At 48.9% G+C, this 27351-nt stretch overlaps 1 protein-coding gene across 4 annotated transcripts in view; it reads right to left on the reverse strand.

Annotated features, from left to right (window-relative positions):
- Nucleotides 1-27351, reverse strand: part of KMT2E (lysine methyltransferase 2E (inactive)) — a 2077373-nt gene that overhangs the window by 1870002 nt on the left and 180020 nt on the right. For all 4 annotated transcript variants that reach the window (XM_085654164.1, XM_085654162.1, XM_085654163.1 and 1 more), the window contains exon 3: nucleotides 24156-24340. In XM_085654164.1, the coding sequence (XP_085510290.1) occupies nucleotides 24156-24226 (71 nt within the window). In that variant the 5' untranslated portion in view covers nucleotides 24227-24340. The remainder of the gene's footprint in view (nucleotides 1-24155; nucleotides 24341-27351) is intronic.

The raw sequence follows: 27351 nt of genomic DNA on the forward strand, positions 1-27351 counted from the left end.
GTGGGAGAGGGATTTCTGTCTGCTTAGGGCGTCTGCAATGGTGTTGTCCTTGCCCGGGACATAGTCCGCTCTGAGAGTGATCCCATGGAGAACAAGCCAGTTCCAGATCTTTTGCGATTCGCGTGATAGAGTGAGCGAACGCGTTCCTCCCTGTTTGTTTAGATAGTGCATTGTCGTGGTGTTGTCCGTTCTGACGAGCACCTGGGAGTTCTGGATGCGTGGTAAAAAGGCTTGCAGCGCTAGATACACAGCCCTCAACTCCAGAAGGTTGATATGGAGATGTTGCTCCTGATCTGACCATTTGCCACTTACTCGGAGGTCCTGAAGGACAGCTCCCCAGCCCGCCAGAGATGCATCGGTGGTGATCACCAGTGGCGCTGCTGGAAGCAGGAACGGCAGTCCTATAGACAGATTCCTGTAATTTTTCCACCATTCGAGGCTCTTGGATATTCGCGGTGTTATCCTCACAATGTCTTCAAACGAACCCGTACTCTGAGTCCACTGGTTCGTGAGGGCTTCGTGCAATGGACGCATCCGAAGCCTGCAGTGAGGGATGAGGAGTATACAAGAAGACATCATTCCTAGAAGTGATTTGAAGGTGCGAACCCTTAGGGACTTCCTTGATGCCACCGCCGTGACCAGAGATATTATCTTGTTTTTTCTTTCTTCTGAAGGAAATGCCCTCGCGCATTCCGTATTCAATGTCGCCCCGAGGAAGGTGATGCTCCTTGTTGGGGACATATAGGATTTCTGAAGATTGAGAGTCAATCCTAGATGTTGGAAAAGATTGGTACAGGCGTTGGAGGATTTGGTTGCGCCTGCAGCCGTGGGTGCCTTTACCAGCCAGTCGTCGAGGTAGGGGAAGACTTGGTGACCCATTTGACGCAGGAAAGCTGCCACAGGAGAAAGGCACTTGGTGAAAATCCGCGGAGCGGATTTGAGGCCAAACGGCAGGACCTTGAATTGGTAGTGCTGTCCTGCCACCTCGAAACGTAGAAACTTTCTGTGCCCCCTGAGTATCGGGATGTGATAGTAGGCATCCTGAAGATCCAAGGATGTCATGAAATCTCCTTTTTCTAGAATGCCTAGTATTTCTTGGAGCGTCACCATCCTGAACGACTGACTCTTCAGGAAAGAGTTGAGTGCCCTGAGATCTAGAATGGGCCTCCACTTCTTTTCTTTCTTGCGTATCAGAAAGAAGCGGGAATAGAATCCTTTCTCCCTCTGAGCCGATGGAACCCGCTCGATCGCTCCTTTCTTCAACATCTCCGATATTTCCCGGAGTAGCAGTCGCAGATGTTTGTGTGGGAACCTGCGGGGAGGGGTTGCTTGTGGGAAGGTGGTAAATTCTAGGGAATGGCCGAATCTTAGTAGTTGGAGTACCCAGCGATCCGTGGTGATGAGGCGCCAATTTTCCAGGAAATGGGTCAATTTTCCTCCAGTCTTTGATGAGGGAGATAGTAGCTGGACTGGCTGGAGTAACTGGTCACTGGCGTCCGCCGGTGCCCCTCTTCTGGTTCTTACCCCTGAAGTTGGATCTTCCATAAGAAGACTGCCGACCTTGTTGCTGCTTCTGCTGGAACTGGGTCTTATTCTGGAAGGAATACGAGGACCTATTCTGGTAGGATCCTCTGTAGGAGGACTGGCATCTCGATTTGTTGCCCCGAAAGGACTGATTCCTTGCCTGCAAGGTTCCAAGCGCTCTAGCCGTGTCGGTGTCCTTCTTGATAGCTTGGAGCGCCTCGTCAATTTTATCTCCGAAAAGATGTAGTCCGTCGAAGGGCATATCCAGCACCTTCGTCTGCACTTCCTGCCTGAACGATGTTGCCTTCAGCCATCCCTGCCGGCGCAGGACTGCAGCCCCAGCCAGTTGACGAAAGCCTGTCATGGCCACATCTATGGCACAATCAATGATCTCGGCCGCCGAGGTTTTGCCCTCAGAAAGTAGTGCCTTGACCTCCTCCTGCACTGCGCTTGGCAGCTCCGCTAAATATGGGGCTATATCCTCCCAAAGTTGGCGGTTATAACGCCCTAACAGGGCTATGGAATTGGCCACCTTGATGGTCATTGCCGAAGTGGTCGAAAACCTTTTGCCAATTGTGTCCAATTTTCTGCCCTCCTTGTCCGGTGGGGCTGACAGAGGAGAGGAAGGGTTACGAGAGTTCTTCTGGGCCGCATGGGTCACGACCGAATCCGGTTTCGGGTGTCCATTAAGGCAAGCTGGCGCCGTGGATGGAGCCTTGTACTTTTTATCTAGGTGTGGAACAACCGCAGGTACGGAAGCCGGCGTCAGCATTAGTTTCTTTCCCTGGTCCCAGAGAAAGTCAATAATTGGAATTGACTTCGTCGTCTTCTTCGTCTGCTCCTTGAAGTCATGCAAGAAGCACTCAGTCTCCGTCGATTCCATGACCATATGAAACCGCGTCGCTGCTCGTTCAACTATCTTATGAAAACCGCCAATATCCACTGGCGGTGAATCAGCTTGGCGCGGTTGTGGGGGAGTATGCTGTGAGAAGTTGGCCTGATGTATGATGTCACTAGTTCTAGTGTACACCTTATATCAGTCCAAATACCCTTATGGTGATTGGTTGTAAAGTCAACCTTATAGACCAGCTATCCTAGTGGTAGCATGGACAAGAGCAGTCTTAGGCTAAACTCTGAATGGCATGTGAAGCCAGCTGTGATACCATATATAATCCCTTGAATACCAAATGAAAGGACACCACAACAGATATATATATAAAATAAAGTGTATTTATTCTAGTCAAACCCTCAGCACTCTTTATGAGATTAGAGGTAAGTACAACACAGTCTTATTTAAGCATACATTAAGTCACACAGGTAAGTAATACAGTTAGGCCCTAGGGGCCACGCAAACCATATACTAAGTAAGTGGTATAAGGACCACTGTCACGGAAATAGAATAGGCCTAGGCCTAGGGAATCGCTGGGGCTACACTACACTAGCGTTAGTTAGGAAGTGGGAGGCCCACGGGATTCGTGTGCAGAGTGGAAACACTCATGCGTAATGCGTAAAAGTCACTAGCAATAGTACAGTTTAGAAAACGATAGATTTAGGACACTTCCGGAGTAGCTAGGAAGTCGAGACTGGAAAACTAGACACTAGGATAGTCACTATCCTGATGAGCACCGGAGTACCCAAGTTACCTAGCCCACAGGCTGCGGGTGCATAGGGGTGAAGATGCGTCGGTTTTCGTCGTCGACTCCTATGGATGCCTGAAGAAAGCTGCTGACAGGCAGTCAGTGAAGAGTGTCCGGTGGATCCCAAGGCTGGGATCAAGAAGAGAGGAGACCTGCAAGCAGAAGGGACAGAGTCCAGGTCACTAGCCAGTGACCACGTGGAACCAGGAAGGAACCAGGCGATGTCGTGAAGATTGCAGGTGAAGGTGAAGCTTGTCGCTGCAGCCAGGAGGACCAGGAAGCGTCGAGGACGACCAGGAGGCGAGCTGTCCCACGAAGGCTCTTGCTGTCGGCGGCGTCGAAGTTGGACTAGGACTCACCAAGCCTTGGCAAGCGGAACCCACGAAGAACGGAGGACTTGCTTCTGGTGCAGACCAGGAAGGTCTGGGGTGCTTCTTCTTTGCAGAGAAGCGGGAGCCAGTCTGGAGGACCCAAACCAGCGCAGAAGATTTCAGGGTGCGTCGTCACAAAGGCCACTAGCCAGCGTGCAAGCAACCGGACAGACGCGACAAGCAGGAAAATGCAGAAGGGCCCCACGCAGGACTCGTGGAGTGTGGGGGGCTGATCTTCGGTGCAGATGGTGCTTGGGGTTGGGGCTTCTCAATCCCCGGTGCACAACTTCGAGGGAGCCTCAGAAGCTGCGCTTGAAGTTACTAGCCACTTTTCCCAGGTAGCCGGTCCCACGTCGCTCGTCGCCTCCACGGATCTCAGCTCTGCTGTGGATGTGGATCAGGGTCGGAGAAGTCTGGAAGTCAAGGCTCTGGTCGGGCTCTGCAGTCGGTTCCTCGTAGAACGTGGGCAAAGCAAAGGGTAGTCTCTTGATGGTGCCTGTTTGCACAGGGTAGCCACTCCTTGGCCACAAGGGAGATTCTTCAGTCTTCTTCTTTCGTCGAATGTCGAAGGTCCAGAGTTTCTGTTCAAGTTGCAGGTTCAGGATAATCTAAAGCCTTGAGGCCCAACTCCCACTCTTATACTAATCTGGGGGGCTGGGATACCTGCTAGGTCACGCCTTATGGGTGGGACCTGGGAGGGGGTGGTTACACCCACTTCCCTTTGTCCAGGTTCGCGCCAGAGCTGGGGCTGGAGTGCCCCAGCGCCGGTTTGAACTGGACTATGCAAGGAACACCTTGTGTGCCCCAGGCATGTCTCATTCCTTTCAGCCCACCCTGCCCCAATACACTAAAGGCTGTCTGGGGAGGTGCTAGCACCTCCCCAAGCAGGAAACCTATTGTCCAAGCCTCCCTGGCTGGGATCACTCCCAGCAGCAGGAGGTCAGACTTGTGTCTGTGGCAGCAGCATCCATTTTGTGATGCTGAGGCTTTGGTTAGAGTTAAACAGCAAAGTAGGATTTTAACATGTCTCTCCCTCTAGAAGGGGGGAATAATATCCTCATCACCAGAAATGGTATGGGGGTATTATTCCAAAGTGTTAGACACCTTACACGACATGTTTTGATAAAGCCAAACCATAGTTACCATAACCGTTTAAGATTATAAAGCACTTTAAGAGTATATGGTAGGCTATATCATAGAACAGCTATAAGGACATGGTTCCGAAAGCTGCAGACAGGCTCAGCTCATGCTAGAGCACCATCTCACATGTTACCAAGTACTCTGCCTCCAGGATTGTTAGGGCCTGCCATAGGAGTGACTGATAGGTACACATGTGTCTATATATAAGGGTAGATATAGGCATACTATATCTAAGCAAGGGGTGATTACACTACCTTGCCCCAGCTGAGTGATCAGCCAGTTGTGTCTGATTGGAAGGCCAGACCAGGGGTGGCATAATACATGCTGCAGCCCCTGGGAGGCCTAGGGTACACCTATGCCCTGGGTACCTAGGGTACACTGTACAGGGTCCAATAAGGTGATCCTTACCAATTGGGAATGTACCTAGGGTACATGGAGCCCATTTTAAAGAGAGAGCAGACAGCCTGAGACCCTGAATGGCAGGATCTCAGGCCAACTAAGTCGAAAAACCAGCAAGACAATAGGCAAAAAGTTGGGGGTAACCATAGTCAGATATCCACCTTCCTACAGATGCCACATACTCCTCCTCCTCATCCTGGTCCGTCTGGTCTTCCTGGACCTCCCCCTCTTCCATCTCCTCAGCCTCCTCATCCGATGACTCTATCACCTGAGGTGGCAGTTTCCCATGGCAGACCTGAGTAGCTGGTCGTGATTCCTTTGGGGCTGTCGGTGGTGGATTTGTAGTAGGGACTGGGCCCCCTGTGTCCAGTGCTGGCGATTCCGGGAAACGTTGCTTGTAGTCCCGGATAAGGTATTTGAGGTCATTAACGATCGACAGGGGAAGGCATACCATCGGGGTGACCTCCGTGCGAACCTGTTCCCGGACGGGGCGTTCCTGCCCGCTCATCTCCTCCTGTTCCTCGTCCGTGCTCTGACATTTGACGTACAGCTCAGAAGGGGAAGTAGCCTGATAAAAGAGCTCTTCTTCCGACTCCTCACTCTGAAGAATCTCCATAGGCAAATTGGTTTGCACCTTACTTGGAGACGTCGTTTCCGGTGTAATCTGTGTTCTGGTCAGTTTGCCAGATCCAGAACCCTCTACAGGAACTCCTGCTGTCTTCCGTGCTGTTGCTGGCTCAGAAATACCCATGGACGACGACGACGGTGTCCCCGTTGACGATATTTTCATGCGCTCGTCGACGATTCATTTGCCGTCGACGCCTTCGTCGTCGACGCCTTCGTCGACGATGCCTTCGACGTCGACATCTTCGTCGACGATGCCTTCGTCGTCGATGCCTTCGTCGTCGATGCCCTCGTCGTCGACGTCTTCGACTCTTCCGTCGACGGGGGGCTCCTCATCGACGATGACGTCGTTGACGGGACAATCTTCGTCGTCGATGACTTAGACGTCGACGACGGTTTTAGCAGAATAACAGACGAAATAGGTGTACCTGCTGACGACGATGAAGGGGTGGTCGTCGTCGACGAGAAGACTGACGACACTGTAGTAGTGGACACGGTTGTCGTCGCTGTGGAGACATGACCTGATGCCCTTTTTTGCGCTAAGGAAGGTGTCGCAATTTTGCTGGCCGACAGGGTAGGCTTCTCAAAAGTCAGAGAGTCCTTGTCAGACACTGAAGATTTTGAAGATCTTGCCTCTGAAGACTTCTTGTGTGTCTTCATAGGAGGAGCGTCTGAGGGGCCAGGAGATGTCACTCTCGGCCTCTTCAGAGAGACTTCAGAGGTTCCGGAAAAGCTCGCCTCTGAGGATACCACACTCTCCCTGTCCTTGAGAATGTCCAGCCAGATAAGCAGACGACCCTCTCTGTCTCTCAAGGTCTTGTGAGGGAAAGACCTACATATTTTACAGTCCTTAGGCACGTGGTCAGGATAAAGGCAATATAAGCAGAGGTCATGCTTGTCGTCCACATGCAGCCTCTTCTTCCCACATGAAGAGCAGGCCCTGAAAAGGGCTTTCTTCTGGGATTCAGACATGCCAGGAGTTGTAGAAGAAATAAACACTCACTGCAGCAATAAGAGGCCTGAAGTGATCTGCGTTCAAGTCCTTGAAGAAGAAAGTCACCAAAAAAGTGAACAATCCAGTTAGAAAGAAATCCTGAGGAGAACTCAGGCTGGAGACTCCCTAGCACAACGTGCGGTAGAAAATCTGAGGGACTGAGGCTCCTGCCAGGAAGGTTCTAGAGGGAGGCGACAGCCGATTGGCTGGCTCTAAGAGTTTGGTCCTTTTTACATAAGGACTAGGATAGGCGACTAAGGGGAGGCCCTTAGGCCTATTTTTCTCTAGGTATGTCTATAGGACATTACTTTTTTATGTACCGGAGGCTCCCGTCTCGACGACGGGGAATGATTCAGGCATGTGAATCTATGAAAGACACCCCTAATACTGGATAATCTATAACTAACTACTGTTTCTTACAGATATATTGTTACCAACGGTAAGTAACTTGTTAATCTGAAAGAAACACGTTAGTTATATATATTCCTTACCTTAGAATAGTTACCCCAGCAATACCAACCCCGGAGGTGGGTCTGCGAACCAAACTCACACCAGAAAGTCCTGCAGAACAGAACGGCCAAAGAAGCTGTCTCTCTGGACTTGATTGTCAAGGCAGTAGTGTTTGGTAAAGGTGTGGAACAAAGTCCACGTAGCTGCCTGACAAATGTCATTCAGAGGAACTCCACGTCCCAAAGCAGTAGTAGCTGCCGTGACCATGGTGGAATGGGCGCGCATCCCTACTGGAGACTAACAGGCTTTGATACACAAAACAACCCATCGGGAGATAGTCCGCTTGTGTACCGCCCGACCTTCTTTGGCGCCCATGTAACCAACAAAGAGCTGGTCATCCACCCAGAACTGTTTTGTCCAATCCAGAGAAAAGGAAAGCGCACATTTTGGGTCCAGACAGTGGAGCCTCTCCTCCTCTTTCGAACGACGCGGAGGCGGAAAGAAGGTAGGCAAACTGATGGTTTGCCCGATGTGAAAGGCAGTGACTACCTTGGGCATGAAGGATGGACGAGTCCTGAGAACCACCTTGTCCGGGTGGACAGACGGGAAAGGAGGGTTGAAGGGAAGGGTCTGGAGCTCACTCACCCGTCTGGCAAATGTGATGGCTACCAGGAAAGCAGTTTTAAGCATTAGAAGCCTTAAAGGACAGTTGTGAAGCGGCTCAAAGGGAGCACACATTAAAAAAGTTAAGACTAGATTCAAGTCCCACTGAGGCATAACGAAGGGGATAGGGGGAAAGAGATGAGTTATGCCTTTCAAGAAACGATTAACAACCGGGGACTTACAAGAGAAGGCTGATCGGGAAGCCGAAGGAAGGCAGGGATGACCGAAAGATAGCCTTTGATAGTGCCCAGAGCAGAGCCCTGCTGGGCTAAAGAAAGAAGGAACAAGAGAACTTCTGAAAGAGGGGCAGAAAGGGGATCCACAGACTTTGCTGTGCACCATGCCACAAACTTGTTCCACCGGCAGGCGTATACCGTCTTAGTGGAGGGACGCCTGGCTGCCAAGATTACATCACAAACTTCAGGAGGCAGGTCAAACGACGTCAACTGCCGCAGCTCAATCTCCACACAAGGAGGTAGAGGCTGGACAGGTTCGGGTGGAGGACCATCCCCTGTTGCTGCGACAGAAGATCCTCCAGAAGAGGCATTTGGATCGGAGGATAGATGGCCATGTTGAGCAACTCGGGATACCAGACTCTTCGTGCCCAATCCGGAGCCACAAAAATGACTTGGGCCCGGTCACGCCTGATCTTCTTCAGCACTCTGGGCAGAAGTGGTATAGGCAGAAAGGTGTACAACAGACCACAACTCCTCTTGCGGCAAAAAAGCGGCGCCTAGCGAGTGCCGCCTTCGAAATTTCAACGCGCAGAATTGCTGACATTGCGCGTTCTCTTAGGTATCGAATAGATCTAACCAAGGCTCTCCCCACTGTCGAAAAAGACCTCGCACCACCTCCGAGTGAAGACGCCATTCGTGCTCCATCATGCACCTGCGGCTGAGTTTGTCCGCCCTGGCGTTCAGAGAACCTGCCAGGTGATGAACCACCAGGGATACGCCCTGATGTTCCAGCCATGTCCAGAGGCGTAGGGCCTCCTCACATAGGGTTCACAACCCCACCCCAACCTGTTTGTTGCAGTACCACATGGCGGTGGTGTTGTCCGTGAACACCTGCACTACTCTTCCCTGGACAGAGGGAAGGAATGACTTGAGTGCAAGACGAATCGCCCAAAGCTCCAGAAGTTTGATGTGGAGCTCGGACTCCGCCGGAGACCAGAGGCCTCTGATCTCCGCTTCTCCCATGTAGCCGCCCCATACCAGAAGGGACGCTTCCGTCACCACCGTGTGCGCCGGTTGAGGAAGGGAGAGGGATATGCCGATGACCCAATCCTGGTTCGTGAGCTAACACTGCAACTGTCGAGCAGTGCCCTTCAAGATCTGGATGCAATCGGACAGATTCCCCTGATGCTGCGCCCACTGGAACTTCAGGTCCCACTGCAGAGCCCCCATATGCCACCTGGCATGATTGACCAGCAGGATGCAGGAGGCCATGATGCCCAGAAGCCTCAGGGTCATCCTGACCGAAACCCGGGATAGAGGATGAAAGATCGGAATCATAGCCCGAACATCCCAGACTCACTGTTCAGGGGGATAAACCCGAAACCGCATTGTGTCCAGAACAGCTCAGATGAAGATGAGCTTCTGAGAGGGAATCAGGTGTGACATCGGCACATTGATGGAAAACCCAAACGAATGCAGGAGGTCGGCCGTAGTCTGAAGGTGGGAGACGACTGTCTGGGGCGCGCCTGCCTTCAACAACCAGTCGTCGAGATAGGGGAAGACTGGAACCCCTGATCTGCGCAGATGAGCTGCGACCACCGCCATCACTTTCGCGAACACCCGAGGGGTGCTGGTAAGGACAAAGGGGAGCATGTTAAACTGAAAATGCTCATGGCCTACCGTGAACCGCAGGTAACGCAGGTGGGCCGGTAGGACGGGGATGTGAAAAGCATCGAGCAAGTCCAACACTACCATCCAGTCTCCAGGGTCGAGGGCAGACCAGACCTGAGCGAGCGTCAACATCTTGAACTTCTACTTCCGGCAGAAGCGGTTGACGTTCCTGAGATCCAAGAATGGATGCAGATCCTTGTCCTTCTTGGGTACCAGAAAGTAGTGGGAGTAGCAACCACGACCTACTTCTGCCTTGGCCACGAGAGCCAAAAGTTCCTGTTGAAGAAGTGCCAGGTGATCCTCCGACATGCGATGGTATTAAGGAGGCATGGCTGGAGGGGAGGGAGTAGCCCCTTCAGACCATTTGCAAAACCCACCTGTCCCACGTGATGGTGAGCCAGTGGGGGAGGTGATGGCGAATCCTGCCACCCACTGGCATTTGATGGGCCTGGAAGGTCGAACTAGGAGGGTTTGGAGGCTGCTGCAGAGGGGGGGTTGGTGGACTGGCCCGCCCCCTGGCCCCCTGAACCACGGCATTGGTTCCCACGTCCCCGGCTGCGCGAAGGTTGGGAAACTTGCTGCGGCCTGTGGCTCTGGGTGAGATGTAGTGGGGCATGTGAGAAGTTGGCCTGATATATGATGTCACTAATTCTAGTGTACACCTTATATCAGTCCAAACAACCCTTATGGTGATTGGTTGTAAAGTCAACCTTATAGACCAGCTATCCTAGTGGTAGCATGGACAAGAGCAGTCTTAGGCTAAACTCTGAATGGCATGTGAAGCCAGCTGTGATACCATATATAATCCCTTGAATACCAAATGAAAGGACACCACAACAGATATATATATAACAAAGTGTATTTATTCTAGTCAAACCCTCAGCACTCTTTATGAGATTAGAGGTAAGTACAACACAGTCTTATTTATGCATACATTAAGTCACACAGGTAAGTAATACAGTTAGGCCCTAGGGGCCACGCAAACCATATACTAAGTAAGTGGTATAAGGACCACTGTCACGGAAATAGGATAGGCCTAGGACTAGGGAATCGCTGGGGCTACACTGTACTAGCAATAGTTAGGAAGTGGGAGGCCCACGGGATTCAGGTGCAGAGTGGAAACACTCACGCGTAATGCGTAAAAGTCGATAGAAATAGTAGTTGTTAGCAATTAACAGTTTAAGGACACTTCTGAAGCAGCTAGAGAGTCGAGACTCGGAAACTAGACCCTAGGACAGTCACTACCCCTGTGAGCACCGAAGTACCCAAGTTACCTAGCCCACGGACTGCGGGTGCATAGGTGTGAACTTGCGTCGGGTTTCGTCGTGGACTTCTATGGATGCCTGAAGGAAAGTTGCTGACAGGCAGTCAGTGAAGAGTGTCCGGTGGATCCCAAGGCTGGGATCAAGAAGAGAGGAGACCTGCAAGCAGAAGGGACAGAGTCAAGGTCACTAGCTAGTGACCACGTGGAACCAGGCGATGTCGTGAAGATTGCAGGTGAAGGTGGAGCTTGTCGCTGCAGCCACGAGGACCAAGGAACGTCGAGGACGACCAGGACCAGGAGGCGAGCTGTCCCACGAAGGCTCTTGCTGTCGGCGGCGTCGAAGTTGGACTAGGACTCACCAAGCCTTGGCAAGCGGAACCCACGAAGAACGGAGGACTTGCTTCTGGTGCAGACCAGGAAGGTCTGGGGTGCTTCTCTTTTGCAAGGGAGCGGGAGCCAGTGTGGAGGAGCCAAACCAGCGGTGAAGATTTCAGGGTGCGTCGTCACAAAGGCCACTAGCCAACGGGCAAGCAACGGGACAGACGCGGCAAGCAGGAAAATGCAGAAGGGCCCCACGCAGGACTCGTGGAGTGTGGGGGGCTGATCTTCGGTGCAGTTGGTGCTTGGGGTTGGGGCTTCTCAATCCCCGGTGCACAACTTCGAGGGTACCTCAGAAGCTGCGCTGGAAGATACTCGCCACTTTTCCCAGGTAGCCGGTCCCACGTCTCTCGTCGCCTCCACGGATCTCAGCTCGGCTGTGGATGTGGATCAGGGTCGGAGAAGTCTGGAAGTCAAGGCTCTGCTCGGGCTCTGCAGTCGGTCCCTCGTAGAACTTCAGCAAAGCAAAGGGTAGTCTCTTGATGGTGCCTGTTTGCACAGGGTAGCCACTCCTTGGCCACAAGGGAGATTCTTCAGTCTTCTTCTTTCGTCGAATGTCGAAGGTCCAGAGTTTCTGTTCAAGTTAAAGGTTCAGGATAATCTAATCTCCTGGGGCCCAGCTACCACTCTTATCCAAATCTGGGGGGCTGGGTTACCTGCTAGGTCACGCCTTATGGGTGGGACCTGGGAGGGGGGTGGTTACACCCCCTTCCCTTTGTCCAGTTTCGCGCCAGGACTGGGGCTGGAGAGCCCCAGCACCGGTTTGAACTGGACTATGCACGGGACACCTTGTGTGCCCCAGGCATGTCTCATTCTTTTCATCCCTCCCTGCCCCAATACAGTAAGGCCTGTCTGGGGTGGTGCTCGCACCTCCCAAGGCAGGAAACCTATTGTCCAAGCCTCCCTTGCCGGGATCACTCCCAGCAGCAGAAGGTCAGACTTGTGTCTGTGGCAGCAGCATCCATTTTGTGATGGTGAGGTTTTGGTTAGAGTTAAACAGCAAAGTAGGATTTTAACATGTCTCTCGCTCTAGAAGGGAGGAATAATATCCTCATCACCAGAAATGGTATGGGGGTATTATTCCAAAGTGTTAGACACCTTACACGACATGTTTTGATAAAGCCAAACCATAGTTACCATAACCGTTTAAGATTATAAGGCACTTTAAGAGTATATGGTAGGCTATATCATAGAACAGCTATAAGGACATGGTTCCGAAAGCTGCAGACAGGCTCAGCTCATGCTACAGCACCATCTCACATGTTACCAAGCACTCTGCCTCCAGGATTGTTAAGGCCTGCCATAGGAGTGGCTGATAGGTACACATGTGTCTATATTAAGGGTAGATATAGGTATACTATATCTAAGCAAGGGGTGATTACACGACCTTGCCCCAGCTGAGTGATCAGCCAGTTGTGTCTGATTGGAAGGCCAGACCAGGGGTGGCATAATACATACTGCAGCCCCTGGGAGGCCTAGGGTACACCTATGCCCTGGGTACCTGGAGTACAATGTACAGGGTCCAATAAGGTGATCCTTACCAATTGGGAATGTACCTAGGGTACATGGAGTCCATTTTAAAGAGAGAGCAGACAGCCTGAGACCCTGAATGGCAGGATCTCAGGCCAACTAAGTCGAAAAACCAGCTAGACACTAGGCAAAAAGTTGGGGGTAACCATAGTCAGATATCCACCTTCCTACACAACCCCCCCCCCCCCCCAAAAAAACGAAAGGAGATAAGGCTGGCCTTGACAAGGTAAGCCTCTATTGCCTAAGTGGCCATATAAGGAAGAACCAGCACTGGCATGGTTACCCCCTGTCTCATGGTCCACTAAGCAATCCCTCATCCTAAAGGTATCATAGGGTCTCCACCATAGGGAATCTCTACCTTGGGTGTGTCTTTGCAAAGTAAAAGGCTGGTGTTGAGATGGAGTACTGAAGTGAGTGTCCTCAAAGTGAGGCCTCAGCTTCCTCCAATCATCCTCCACCATGGATGCCTTTCTTTCTTTAACTGGGTTGCACTGTGCTCTCAGGGTCAGCCTCTGGCTACCTAAAGCTGGAGGCTGGGTCCCTTTTGTGGGTTTACTGGAGGGACAGGTCAGGTTTGGGGCCCTAAGGTCCCATGTTTGCCTGTGCCCAACAGAATCCCTCTGGGGGAGGTCCCTAACTACCTGTAAAGGGGATCCCTCAGGAATGTTTTTAACCATCACCTGGCTAGGGCTACTAGCCAGGCAATCCTCATTCTTTTGATGGGGGGGTTCTAGTGGACAGGGGCCCTCTTGGGGTCCACTGGCCTCCCTGGCCTCTGCAGCCCTGGGCTGACTGAGGCAGGGAAGAGAGAGGCAGGCTACCTGCACCAGACTGGGTCCCACCTTGGAAGGGGCCACTGACATCAGAGGCTCTGCCAGGCCAGGCCTGGCTACCTCTGGGGCAGTTCCTTCACAAGGGGTGAGGTCAGATCCCTGAGGAGGCTGACCTTTTCCTAATGTCTGGGGAGAGGGAGACTTTTCTTCCTCCCCACTACTCTCTGTTTGTGTGGAGTGATCCATAGTTTCAGGCTTCACTACACCTATGTCAGTCTGAGTGTGGGCTGAGACCATTACAGCTTTGCCAACCTTTTCAGGGAGGCACTCAGTTTGGGTTTGAGCTGTGACTGTCACAGCTCTGCCAATCTCTACAGGGAAGTCTGTCTTTGCCTGGGCTGTGGCTACCACTGCCCTTCCAACCTTTTCAGGGAGGAAATCTACTTGGACAGGGGTTGTGGCTGGCACAACCCCACTACCCTTTTTTGAAAGGCCTACCATTTTGGAATGGGTGTCTTGTTCAACTCCAGCCCAAGCTGAGAGTTCTAGGTCATTCCCCAGTAAGCAGTCCACAGGCAAGGTTGGAGACACTGCCACCCTTTTAGGGCCAGTGACACCTCCCCAGCTGAGACATACCTCTGCCATGGGATGACTGTTCTGTTTGCCATCAATGTTAGTTACCTGGTATGAGAAACCAGGCAAAAGCTGCTCAGAGGGAACTAGCCTATGGGCCACCATAGTGATGCTAGCTCCAGTGTCTCTGTAGGCCTCAGCTTTTCTACCATTGATGTATGGCTCCTGTCTGTACCTACCCAAAGTGTTGGGACAGGCAGTGAAGTTGGCAAACCCCATGCCACCATCACAGACAAGAGTAGCTGCTGTAGGGGAATTGGCTAAGCCAGAGTCCCCCTGTGTTCCCCAAGAAAACCCAACCAAATTTTTGGGGGCACTCCCACCACCTGGGGGATTACTGCTGACAGTAATAGGTGGTGTGACAGGAGTAGTTGGAGGAACAGTTTTGTTTTTAGCCTTTGGGAAACTGCTGTCAGTTTTCCAATGCCCAGGAGTTTTACACTCATGGCAGTAAGGCTTTTTAACTGTGGTAGAGGAGGGAGCTTGGGAACCACCACCCTGTGTGGAGTTTTGGGGCCCTGAGGAAGATTTCTCTTTTGTTTTGTCCCCACCCTTCTCTTGAGGCTTGGTGGTATCTTTCTTTTGGTCACCACCCTGATTTTTAGGCCTAATCCTGGTCCTGACCCATTTATCTGCCCTCTTTCCCAATTCTTGGGGAGAGGTCAAATCTGAGTCTACCAGGTGTTGATGGAGAAGCTGGTTCTGACAATTACTAAGGATCTGCTCCCTCATAATCAAGTTGTACAATCCTGTATAGTCCTGAACCTTGCTGCCAGTTAACCAACCTTCCAAAGCCTTAGTGGCACAATCCACAAAATCAGACCAGTCCTGTGTCTGTGTCTTCTGGGTGTCTCTGAACAACAACCTATATTGCTCAGTGGTTAAGCCAAACCCATCTATCAGAGCACTCTTCAGGACTTTGTAATTGTTAGCATCCTCATCACTGACTGTGAGGAGCTTGTCTCTACCTTTGTCAGAAAAGGAGAGCCACAAGATAGCTGCCCACTGACTCTGGGGTACCTGCTGTACTTTGCAGGCCCTCTCCAAAGCAGTCATCCACTTGTGGATGTCATCCCCATTCTGATATGGGGGGACTATCTTGCTTAGGTTTCTATGGTCATAAGACCTATCCCTATCTCTAGGAATGTTGCTGCCACCAGTGGGTTCTGACCCACACAATTTTTGCTCTCTGGCCAGAGCAAGCTTCTCTTTGGCAAGGGCAAGTTCTTCCCTCTGAATCCTCAGATTATCTTCCCTCATTCTGGCTTCATGCTCCTTTCTCTCAGGGGAAGTCATTCCCCTGTGAGAGGAAGCATTAGAGATGCTAGAGACATGGGAGTGGATGGATTCCCTTGAAGGGGATCTGTCCCTCCTGCTTCTCTTTGTAAGCCCACTTGGGGGTCTGTATGGGGGGACCCCATGCAAACTCCCATGTAAGCTTAGGTTAGCCTGGCTAAGTCTTCCTACTTGGCCCTGGCTGTCTACCTCTTCATCTGAAGTCCCATCTGACTCATCTGTGGTGGGTAGACCCTCCTTTGTACCTAGGGTACTGGCCTGTGAGGCTCTAAGAGCATCATACTCCTCTAGGAGTTGTACTAGCTGAAGGAGGGTAGGGTTTGCCCCCTGTTTTAACTTTCTGGAGGTACACAATTGTCTCATCTCCTGAAAAGTTAGGGTATCATATCTAGAGGGGGTCTTCTTCAGACCTGCCCCTCCAGAGAGAGCATCTTCTTGATCTCTTCCCAGAGACATGATCTAGTGAGGGTGTGGTGTGTGCACCTACCTACACTAGTTGTTTCTACTAAACCTCTCTGGTAGTTGTAGTCAGGGTGTGTTACTCCCTTCAACCTACAACCACTAAGTCCAGTAGGACTTAAGTATTATAATCTATGTTATATGTACCTAGACAATATCTGTGTGATCTTTCAATTTAGTATCTCAAGATTACAATGGTATTACAACAGGAAGCTCAGATCCCAACCGCTGCTCACCAATGTGAGAAGTTGGCCTGATGTATGATGTCACTAGTTCTAGTGTACACCTTATATCAGTCCAAACAACCCTTATGGTGATTGGTTGTAAAGTCAACCTTATAGACCAGCTATCCTAGTGGTAGCATGGACAAGAGCAGTCTTAGGCTAAACTCTGAATGGCATGTGAAGCCAGCTGTGATACCATATATAATCCCTTGAATACCAAATGAAAGGACACCACAACAGATATATATATATAAAATAAAGTGTATTTATTCTAGTCAAACCCTCAGCACTCTTTATGAGATTAGAGGTAAGTACAACACAGTCTTATGTATGCATACATTAAGTCACACAGGTAAGTAATACAGTTAGGCCCTAGGGGCCACGCAAACCATATACTAAGTAAGTGGTATAAGGACCACTGTCACGGAAATAGGATAGGCCTAGGCCTAGGGAATCGCTGGGGCTACACTGTACTAGCAATAGTTAGGAAGTGGGAGGCCCACGGGATTCAGGTGCAGAGTGGAAACACTCACGCGTAATGCGTAAAAGTCGATAGAAATAGTAGTTGTTAGCAATTAACAGTTTAAGGACACTTCTGAAGCAGCTAGAGAGTCGAGACTCGGAAACTAGACCCTAGGATAGTCACTACCCTTGTGAGCACCGAAGTACCCAAGTAACCTAGCCCACGGACTGCGGGTGCATAGGTGTGAACTTGCGTCGGGTTTCGTCGTGGACTTCTATGGATGCCTGAAGGAAAGTTGCTGACAGGCAGTCAGTGAAGAGTGTCCGGTGGATCCCAAGGCTGGGATCAAGAAGAGAGGAGACCTGCAAGCAGAAGGGACAGAGTCAAGGTCACTAGCCAGTGACCACGTGGAACCAGGCGATGTCGTGAAGATTGCAGGTGAAGGTGGAGCTTGTCGCTGCAGCCACGAGGACCAGGGAACGTCGAGGACGACCAGGACCAGGAGGCGAGCTGTCCCACGAAGGCTCTTGCTGTCGGCGGCGTCGAAGTTGGACTAGGACTCACCAAGCCTTGGCAAGCGGAACCCACGAGGAACGGAGGACTTGCTTCTGGTGCAGACCAGGAAGGTCTGGGGTGCTTCTCTTTTGCAAGGAAGCGGGAGCCAGTCTGGAGGAGCCAAACCAGCGGTGAAGATTTCAGGGTGCATCGTCACAAAGGCCACTAGCCAATGGGCAAGCAACTGGACAGACGCGGCAAGCAGGAAAATGCAGAAGGGCCCCACGCAGGACTCGTGGAGTGTGGGGGGCTGATCTTCGGTGCAGATGGTGCTTGGGGTTGGGGCTTCTCAATCCCCGGTGCACAACTTCGAGGGTACCTCAGAAGCTGCGTTGGAAGATACTTGCCACTTTTCCCAGGTAGCCGGTCCCACGTCTCTCGTCGCCTCCACGGATCTCAGCTCGGCTGTGGATGTGGATCAGGGTCGGAGAAGTCTGGAAGTCAAGGCTCTGGTCGGGCTCTGCAGTCGGTCCCTCGTAGAACTTCAGCAAAGCAAAGGGTAGTCTCTTGATGGTGCCTGTTTGCACAGGGTAGCCACTCCTTGGCCACAAGGGAGATTCTTCAGTCTTCTTCTTTCGTCGAATGTCGAAGGTCCAGAGTTTCTGTTCAAGTTGCAGGTTCAGGATAATCTAATCTCCTGGGGCCCAGCTACCACTCTTATCCAAATCTGGGGGGCTGGGTTACCTGCTAGGTCACGCCTTATGGGTGGGACCTGGGAGGGGGGTGGTTACACCCCCTTCCCTTTGTCCAGTTTCGCGCCAGGACTGGGGCTGGAGAGCCCCAGCACCGGTTTGAACTGGACTATGCACGGGACACCTTGTGTGCCCCAGGCTTGTCTCATTCTTTTCATCCCTCCCTGCCCCAATACACTAAGGCCTGTCTGGGGTGGTGCTCGCACCTCCCAAGGCAGGAAACCTATTGCCCAAGCCTCCATTGCCGGGATCACTCCCAGCAGCAGGAGGTCAGACTTGTGTCTGTGGCAGCAGCATCCATTTTGTGATGCTGAGGCTTTGGTTAGAGTTAAACAGCAAAGTAGGATTTTAACATGTCTCTCCCTCTAGAAGGGAGGAATAATATCCTCATCCCCAGAAATGGTATGGGGGTATTATTCCAAAGTGTTAGACACCTTACACGACATGTTTTGATACAGCCAAACCATAGTTACCATAACCGTTTAAGATTATAAGGCACTTTAAGAGTATATGGTAGGCTATATCATAGAACAGCTATAAGGACATGGTTCCGAAAGCTGCAGACAGGCTCAGCTCATGCTACAGCACCATCTCACATGTTACCAAGCACTCTGCCTCCAGGATTGTTAAGGCCTGCCATAAGAGTGGCTGATAGGTACACATGTGTCTATATTAAGGGTAGATATAGGTATACTATATCTAAGCAAGGGGTGATTACACAACCTTGCCCCAGCTGAGTGGTCAGCCAGTTGTGTCTGATTGGAAGGCCAGACCAGGGGTGGCATAATACATACTGCAGCCCCTGGGAGGCCTAGGGTACACCTATGCCCTGGGTACCTGGGGTACACTGTACAGGGTCCAATAAGGTGATCCTTACCAATTGGGAATGTACCTAGGGTACATGGAGTCCATTTTAAAGAGAGAGCAGACAGCCTGAGACCCTGAATGGCAGGATCTCAGGCCAACTAAGTCGAAAAACCAGCTAGACACTAGGCAAAAAGTTGGGGGTAACCATAGTCAGATATCCACCTTCCTACAGGGCACCCCCACGAAAGGGGCGAAAAACAGACTGCAGTGGCCAGCTGGAGAGGCCCAAGGACTTGGCTGTAGCCCACGAGTCCTTGAAACGCTCTAGAGCGTTGTCTGCTTTGTCGCCAAAAAGGCGACAGCCATCAAAGGGCATGTCCATTAAGGTGTTCTAGACATCCCCCGAAAAGCCAGTCGATCTCATCCAGGTGTAGCGACGAAGGGCTACAGATGTGGAAATCGTCCTGCCTAGAGAGTGGGCGGTATCCAGCCCAAGACAGATGGTAAACTTAGCCGCATCCTTCCCGGCGGCAACAGCCTGGGAGAGCACTGTCCGGGCCTCCTCCGGACACTGAGGCAGCACCTGCGCAACCGTATCCCACACAGAGAGGGAAAAATGGCCCAAGAGACATGCGGTGTTTACGGACCGCAGTCCCAAGCTGGAGGAAGAGAAAATTTTCTTCTCAAGATGGTCCAGCTTCTTGGATTCCCTTTCCGGTGGAGCGGTAGGGAATGCGCTCTTGGAAGTGGAGGCTTGGACCACCAAGCTCTCAGGGGTGGGGTGTTGGGAGACGAAAGTGGGGTTGCCCGGAGCCGGGCGGTGGCGTTGGGCTATCCTTCTATCCACGGGTGCCCACGTGTTGGGCCTGGACCATGTGCCCAAAAGGACATTGGTAAGGGCCTCGTTAAACGGCAGCAGGGGCTCCGAAGAGCTCGCTGCCGGCTGTAGCACCTCTGTCAGGAGGTTAGTCCTAACCGCCACCACAGGAAGCTCGAGTTTGAGGGCCTCGGCCGCTCTACACAACACTACTGTGTATGATGCTCCCTCCTTCGTAGCCACGGTAGGAGGAGACAACATGCCAAGGTCAGGGGAGGTGTCAAGACCACTGGCATCCCCCAGTTCCTCTCTCCAGTCCTGTTCCGATCGGATCAGTTAAAGGGTCACCTGACCCCTCCCTGTCCTCCTCCTCATCCTCAGGTTGCCAATCTGGCCGAAAAGGGACCCCAGGAGTAAACAAGGGCACAAAAATCCCTCTCAAGCGATGCCGGTCCGGCTCCGGGTCCACATCTGGAAGGTATGTCCTGTTTTTCAGGCTGGTCAACATTTTAAAGATAATCATTGGTGCGAAGCCAATTCTCTTTTGCAGGTTGGTAGTCTTTATAGGGTTGGCCCTTAGTTATTTGCTCAGGTATTTCAAAACTGATGGCACCAAATTACGATTTTGCCTTGCGGCCATTAATATGGAAAAGGCTCTTGCTTTTTGTGTAGCAGACAAGGTGACTACAGTACAATCAGGGTTGCAAATTAGAAGTTTCTTTGCATTCTCTTCACAAAATAATTCAAAGGACGAGGACTACAAAAGAGGCCTGGCAGAGACTGCCTCTGGTCTTTTTTCATTGAGAAATATACCCATGGATGGCTATGCACATATTCTTCTTTACCTGTGATTTCCTCAAGGTCCTCCCAAAAGGCTAACTAGCAAGATTTGTGGTACGGTCTCTCTGAATTAACAAGGTGTAATCAGCCCAACCACGCTCTTGCCTTAACTATATTATTTATTTTTTACATGAAAAAGAGTAGTGCAACGGTGAACAAAATAAACTGAAGACGTCGCAGGGGCTTCAAGCGGTGGTGTATTTCAGTACGTTTACAGCAAGCCGCAAGTTCCAACTGACTTCTCTTTGACCCAAAACATTATACCCCACGCATACAATTCTACATGGAGCTAAGAACCTAGAAAGAAAAATAACTCACTAAGATAACTAAAAAAAATACAAAAAGTTTGTTATATTTTACAAAGAATTTGCAGACTGAATGGAAGTCTTTCCAGGGAAAGCTGGTGTACACTGTGTGTAGAATTTGAAACCGGCATCCACCCTATCAAGTAATTCTCCTGTCACCCGAGTCCTCAAGATGCTGACTCGGAGAAACCGCTTCTCAAAATGCCTTTTTGTTTGCTGCCCAGTGGGTGTATAAAAATGTACAGTTGAGGTTCGGATTTAATGTCAATTTATATAGGTGCATGCAGGTTATACCCATAACACACCCGTCCAGATCTGATAGTGTGATAAATAATCTAAGGTTGAAGAAGCCCGTGTCACGGTGCTTGAGGGCTTCAGGGAATGTGATCAAGATTCGTTCAAGTCACTTTAGCAGCCGAAAACAAAGACTTCATATAACACATGCATGCTGGAACATTTAGTACACAACACTAGATGGCAGAAGAGCGCACGCATGAAAACGTGCACTATACAAGCCGCACAAAAGAAAACATTAACCTTATACACCTTCACATCGATGAGGTAAAGTAAAGAATAGGGGTAACAGTTAAATCGGTGGTTATGGTGGGGGGTTAATGTAAGAGTTGGTGGTGAAGAGAAACTAGTGATAGTGTTAGGGGGAGGGTTAATGTACGAGTAAGAATTAGTAATAAGATTACGGAAACTGTTGATGTAAAGGCATTGATTAATATGGATTTATAAAGCATGTGATTACCATTAGGCATTCGCGCACTGGTGGATTTGAAGACACAGGAGCGAACATATCACACGGTGAAAAGCCGGGTTTTAAAGGACCATTAGAAACGGAAGGTGGTCACTGATTGAGAAGGTGTGTATTTGGAAAGAGTTCCATATGGTATACATTTAGTTAAAAAAAGGAATAACTGTTTTGTAGAACCTTCCTAATCTTAGGGATTAACAGAATGAAAGAATTAGCAGAATGATGCAGATAAGAAGGAAGATAGAACTGAGAGATTTGCTAGGAATCCTGGGACAGATTTATGTAGATTGTTATGACAACTGCAGAGACATTTTCTAATTGAGAGTTCCTCGATATGCAGCCAGCGTACGTTTTTAAATACGGAGAAATACGAAAGGAAAGCAATAATTAAGCGACACAGTTGTGGACGAGCCATAAAAGATGGATAATAGAGTCAATCACAATATTCAAGCCACAGTTCTATCCAAACTCGGTAAACAGCAGCTTAATTTGTGGCAGAAACGGCAGGACCGTCCTCTGTGTTATTAGGAGTAGGAATCAACGAGATATGACTTTAGAACTAAAAGGGGGAGGGGTGTGGGGGGGAGTAACTCATCGAAAATTATCCCCAAAATGTCACTGATGGTTGACAGTATCCCAACTCATTAGACCACCAGCTGTTTGACCAGGTGGAAATATTGGCTCAAAAGAACAGAATTTCCCTCTTGTCGAAGCTGAGCATAAGATGTTATTATAGTTATTGTTCATCCGTTTCGAAACTGCAAGCATACAGTTCTGGAAGTTGACATCACTAGTGACATGAGATGTATCCAGTTAGTGGTAATTTACATGTTAACTGAATAGTGTGGAACTTCAGGTGCATGTGTCAGATCAACAGAACACAAAGTAGTGGTTGGAAAGGTAGGGAAATAGATTTAAAAACTGTGCCTGTCTGGGAGTAGGTCTTTTCCTTGTAGTGGTACCAGTATTTACTCTCCTGTGGTATGCTTCTCTGATGAGTAGTTCTCAAGAGTTGGAGAGTACCTCCTTATGAGAATTCACTGTGCAGAAAGCTTACATTTCCTCGTTGGAGGGATTCTCTTAAGAGTAGGTGCCCTTGCTTATTGGTCTCTTTACAGAGTTGAAAGAGAGGTGTTTTTCTCAAATCAGCTGCTAAAATCAGAGTGATGACCAGCTCGGTGCTAATATCCCCAGAAGCGTATCTGTCAACAGACGTTCTTCTTTTTTTCATTTCAAATAGTTTTTATTGATTTTCAGAAAGAATAATACAAAATGAAATACAGTAAAAGTAACAGAAATAATACTGACATATACTGACCTATGAAGAAACCAAGGAAAATGTAAAAGAAGAAAAGGTCCCCAAATTATCCAATCACAATATATTATGAAATGCAGTTATGTTGGAGAAGTCAGTTATGTTGGAGAAACACAGATGGTCCGTGAATATCACAATCTACAAACGATCCATGTTACACTACGGGCGCATAGTAGTATGTTAGGAGTAACACATGTAGCATACAATCCATGATACATTACAAGCATACTAAAGAAGACACAATAAGATCCCACTGACACGTTATAGGAAAGCCAGAGAGCTTTTATAGGGCCCAAACAGGTTGGGATATTGCCTTTAGAGTACCAGGTCCTAGAATACTGTTTATATGCAGTGAAATGCAGTATGAAGGGTTTCACTGTGGGTCAAATGTAAACGAAAGAGCATCAAGAGACCTCCATAGTTTCCTATGAGGGATGCGCCAGGGAGAGGAATGTAGGCAGATGTTATCCGCCCCTCTGAGGAAGGACAGACGTTCTTCTAATGTCTTGTTTCTCTACAGCAAATTAATCCCCTGCTTCCCGTTCTTCTATGTAGAGTCCTTCAGCCAACACTGGCAGTGCCTTGTTTTCTTGAAGAAGATTTCAACATCAGACTTTTGGACGCTGACCGGGTCAGCAGGAATGAATTGATGGATGTTCCCATTTTCAATGGGGGGTGAAAACTCATTTCAAAAGACATGTAGGTTGATACAGTAGTCACACTAGCTTTCCTTGTAGGGTAACAAACAGCAGAAGACTCCAGAGGGACTGTTTTGAACATTCCCCACCTCAACCAAATCCCCTTTCAGGCCCTCAATGACGTCGTGGACTTTTTCTAGAAAATTGAATCATGATTGATGATACATGGAGGCACAGGATACATGCAATTCATTTTCAGATTTTACTTTACGCGTGATGGACACTTAAGAAAATGTTATAGCATGATATTCTGAGAAAAATGCAATATAGGAAATACACATTTCTCTAACAAAAATATCTGAGGAATGCAAGCTACACATGTGATGCTGACTGGCAAAGTATCAATTTTTTACTGAATTTCAAGGTTGAAAAATAGAGGAAAGTGTAGAGACTAATGTTTAGGGATTTCAGCTACCTAAACTGAAGCAAATAACTGCCACTCACAGCATCCCAGACTCACAGCAGTGGCGTCTGGGATGCCAGTGCCATTTCACTAGGACCATTAGGCGAGCAGCTTAATAAACCATTTTCAGCTCTTAATTTACAGATAATATTTTTGTCAGAATAGTAGGTTATATTAATGAGTATATCCTTAAATACAATCAAAATAGAAAGGGCAAGCCACAAACATGGCAATCAAAACCAGCAAAGTTGTACAAAAAGTTACACACACATACAAATATGTAGAAATACTCACTCTGATCCTGCTGCCATTTCCGAATAGGACACTTCTGTAGTATCAATCCGCAAAGGGATTACCATGCTCATGACGTTCGTCTTTGATAAATACGATTACTATGGGGTCCTATGAATCTGTATCCAAAACACTGAGGCATTCCAGCCACAGTGCTCATTGCAAACATCTAAGTGCATCCACAAACTCTGTAAAATGAAAGAAAAAAGTAAACCATAAGGACCGTTCAGGACCGTTCAGGATTTCCCTAATTTCGATAGGAGTTCTAAATATTGTGATCTATACTGCACAAGTATTTAACATAAAGCAGCCCCTGAACTGAAATCGGGACTAATACAAATTAGAAATGTTCGAATCTAGTACTCAAATGAGTTCATCTTAAAGTAATGAAACCACTCGGAAAAACAAAAACATGACTCACCTTACTTTTGGCTTTGCATTCAACCTGCAAGCCAAATTATTTCACTTCAAACAAACTTGGCAGGGAAACTTCTGGTGGGGCAAGATGTCGGCAGCTGTGATGTGCCGAGCTCCATCCTCAGCCTGCTCTTTAGCAAGGATAATGGCAGGTAGAACATAGACCTTCACCAGCGGCACTAATCAATGGTGCCCACAAAAACAAGGTATGGATGCAGCAGTCGAAACAAAATCTCCTGGTGAAGCAGCGGAAGTAAGCTGGGTTTGGACAGCACCAACTGAGCTGAAAGTGCAGCTGGCATAAGACCGATAGATAGTCAGTTTAGGATAACATGTCAAGGCAAGGAACCAGAGCTGCTTTCGAGAAGCGTGAGGGATAGAGGAGGGTTGACGTTTTGAGGAGATAGTAGGAAAGTAAGACAGCTTACAGAGCAGCTGAGTATCTGATCCATCCAAAGGCAACAGTGAGGCCTGTTAGAGCGGGGCCACAGACTAAGTGGGCCACAAGGACACAGAATGAGTAATATCTCCCATTAAAGAGTGAAGAGGGTGTGCTGAGTGGAGGCCAGCAAGTGCAGTAGCAGAGGGACCAGAAAAGGGAAAACGCTGAAAAAAGTATATGTGTACTGCTCCTGTATAGTACTGAGCCGTAAACCAGGTAACAGAGTCGCTCTGCAAGTGTTTCAAGGAGAGCACCTTCACTACCAGGAAAGCCAAGTATCTGGTTCGTTCTAGGAAGTCTGTATAGTCCATGCAGTGCGGGTAGAGGCAACAATGGGAAAATCCACGGCCGCAGATTAAGTAGAGAGGCAAGTCAGGAAGGAGCACCATAGCAAAGATGCCGCTTTCCTTCTTAAAACCCATGTTTAAGTAACCATTGGTGGCTCACGTCCGCTACGTTAAGGCTAAGAACAAAAGTTACTTACCTGTAAACTGTGGTTCTCCAGTATTGGTGTCTTTCATAGATTCACATGCTTGAATATTCCCCGTCATCGAAGTGGGAGTCCCACGGTACATAACATAGCAATGTAGTAATAACATAAGCCTAATAGGCATAAAAGAAAGTAAAACCATAGAGTTTTTATGGAGAGACAACTTGTCACATCTATAACATATTACTGTCATTATGTTTTAGTCCAAAATCCAGCTATTCAGGTGTCTGCACCCTCTGGAACCCTTTCCCCAGAGGCTCAGGCCCTCAGATTTTCGTAGCACAAGTGTGAAATAAAAGTCAAATATATGATGGGAGCCTCTGAGGGGAGGTGGGTGGGTCGCACGTGAATCCATGAAAGACACCAATACTGGAGAACCACAGTTTACAGGTAAGTAACTTTTGTTCTTCTCCAGTATTGGGGTGTCTTTCATATTCACATGCTTGAATAAGAGTAGTGAGCAGTAATATCAGAATAATACAAGGTACATAAGAAACAAAGCAATAGCAATACCCAGTGCAAAAGACTATAGGCATATACAATCTAATATATACATAAATACATAATAAATGTACCTTGTGAACAGGAGGAGGGAAGCATCAGAGGCTCACCTTATTTAAAAAGATTACGAAGGACTGCCTGTCCCACAGCCGGGGCAGTGTTCTCTGCAGCATCCAGACAGTAGTGTCTCGTAAAGGTGTGTCTGCTGGACCATGTTGCAGCTCTGCAGATGTATTGAAGAGGCACCCCAGCAAATAGCGCAGTAGAAGAAGAAACCTTCCTGGTGGAATGCGCTAGAACGTTTGATGTAAGTGGTTTTCCCGCTTGTTGATGGCAAAAGGCAATAGTAGAAGAATTTCCAGCGTGCTATAGTTTCAACATTATGTTTCTTCACCACTTTAGGTCTTGGAGAAACCTTCTGAGAGTCACTTGTTCTCTTCAAGGAGGGAGCAGTTTTGATTGACACACTCTCCAGATCTGAAAGAGGATTTTCTGAAGTCTTCAACTTCTTTAGCCACAGAAGGAGACGCCCTTCTCTGTCCTTTAAAGTTTTCTGAGAGAAGGTTCTACAAATTTTACAATCCTTAACCTGATGTTCAGGATATAAGCAATAAATACATATCTTGTGAGGGTCTTCAGAATAAAGCCTCAGTTTACCACAACTTCCCCAAGGTCTGAAGAGGGATTTCTTGGATGTAGACATCATAGAGGTAATCTTCTGAGGAGATATGAGAAGAAAAACTGAGCAACCTCAGGGAGACTCCCTTCACACGATGTGCGTTAGAAAATCTGAGGGCCTGAGCCTCTGGGGAGAGGGTTCTAGAGGGTGCGGACGCCTGATTGGCTGGATTTTGGACTAAAACATAATGACAGTAATATGTTATAGATGTGACAAGTTGTCTATCCATAAAAACTCTATGGTTTTACTGTCTTTTATGCCTATTAGGCTTATGTTATTACTACATTGCTATGTTATGTACCGTGGGCCTCCCACTTCGACGACGGGGAATATTCAAGCTTGTGAATCTATGAAAGACACCCCAATACTGGAGAACTGGTGTGTCCAATCACAACTTAGCTAGGCAAGTGTCAAAGCCATTTTGCAAAGGGACTGAGTTGCTACACTAGTCTCCTGGAACTGTATTAAAGTAGAAAAAGTCACAAAAACTGCAAAAGAACTAGCAGAAATGTGAAGCTAGAAGGAGCAGGCGTCAGCTACGCCACTGTAAGCTGCCTGTGATGACTGTTGTATTGCTGATAGACACTGCAGTTATCCCAAGTGATTCGAGAAGGGCACCATTTTGCATCACAGGTAGTGGGCTGGATAACTTGCATTTGGTACGAAAAAG

Source organism: Triturus cristatus, chromosome 4_1 (genome assembly GCF_964204655.1).
Source record: "Triturus cristatus chromosome 4_1, aTriCri1.1, whole genome shotgun sequence".
In the NCBI taxonomy this organism is placed as follows: domain Eukaryota; kingdom Metazoa; phylum Chordata; class Amphibia; order Caudata; family Salamandridae; genus Triturus; species Triturus cristatus.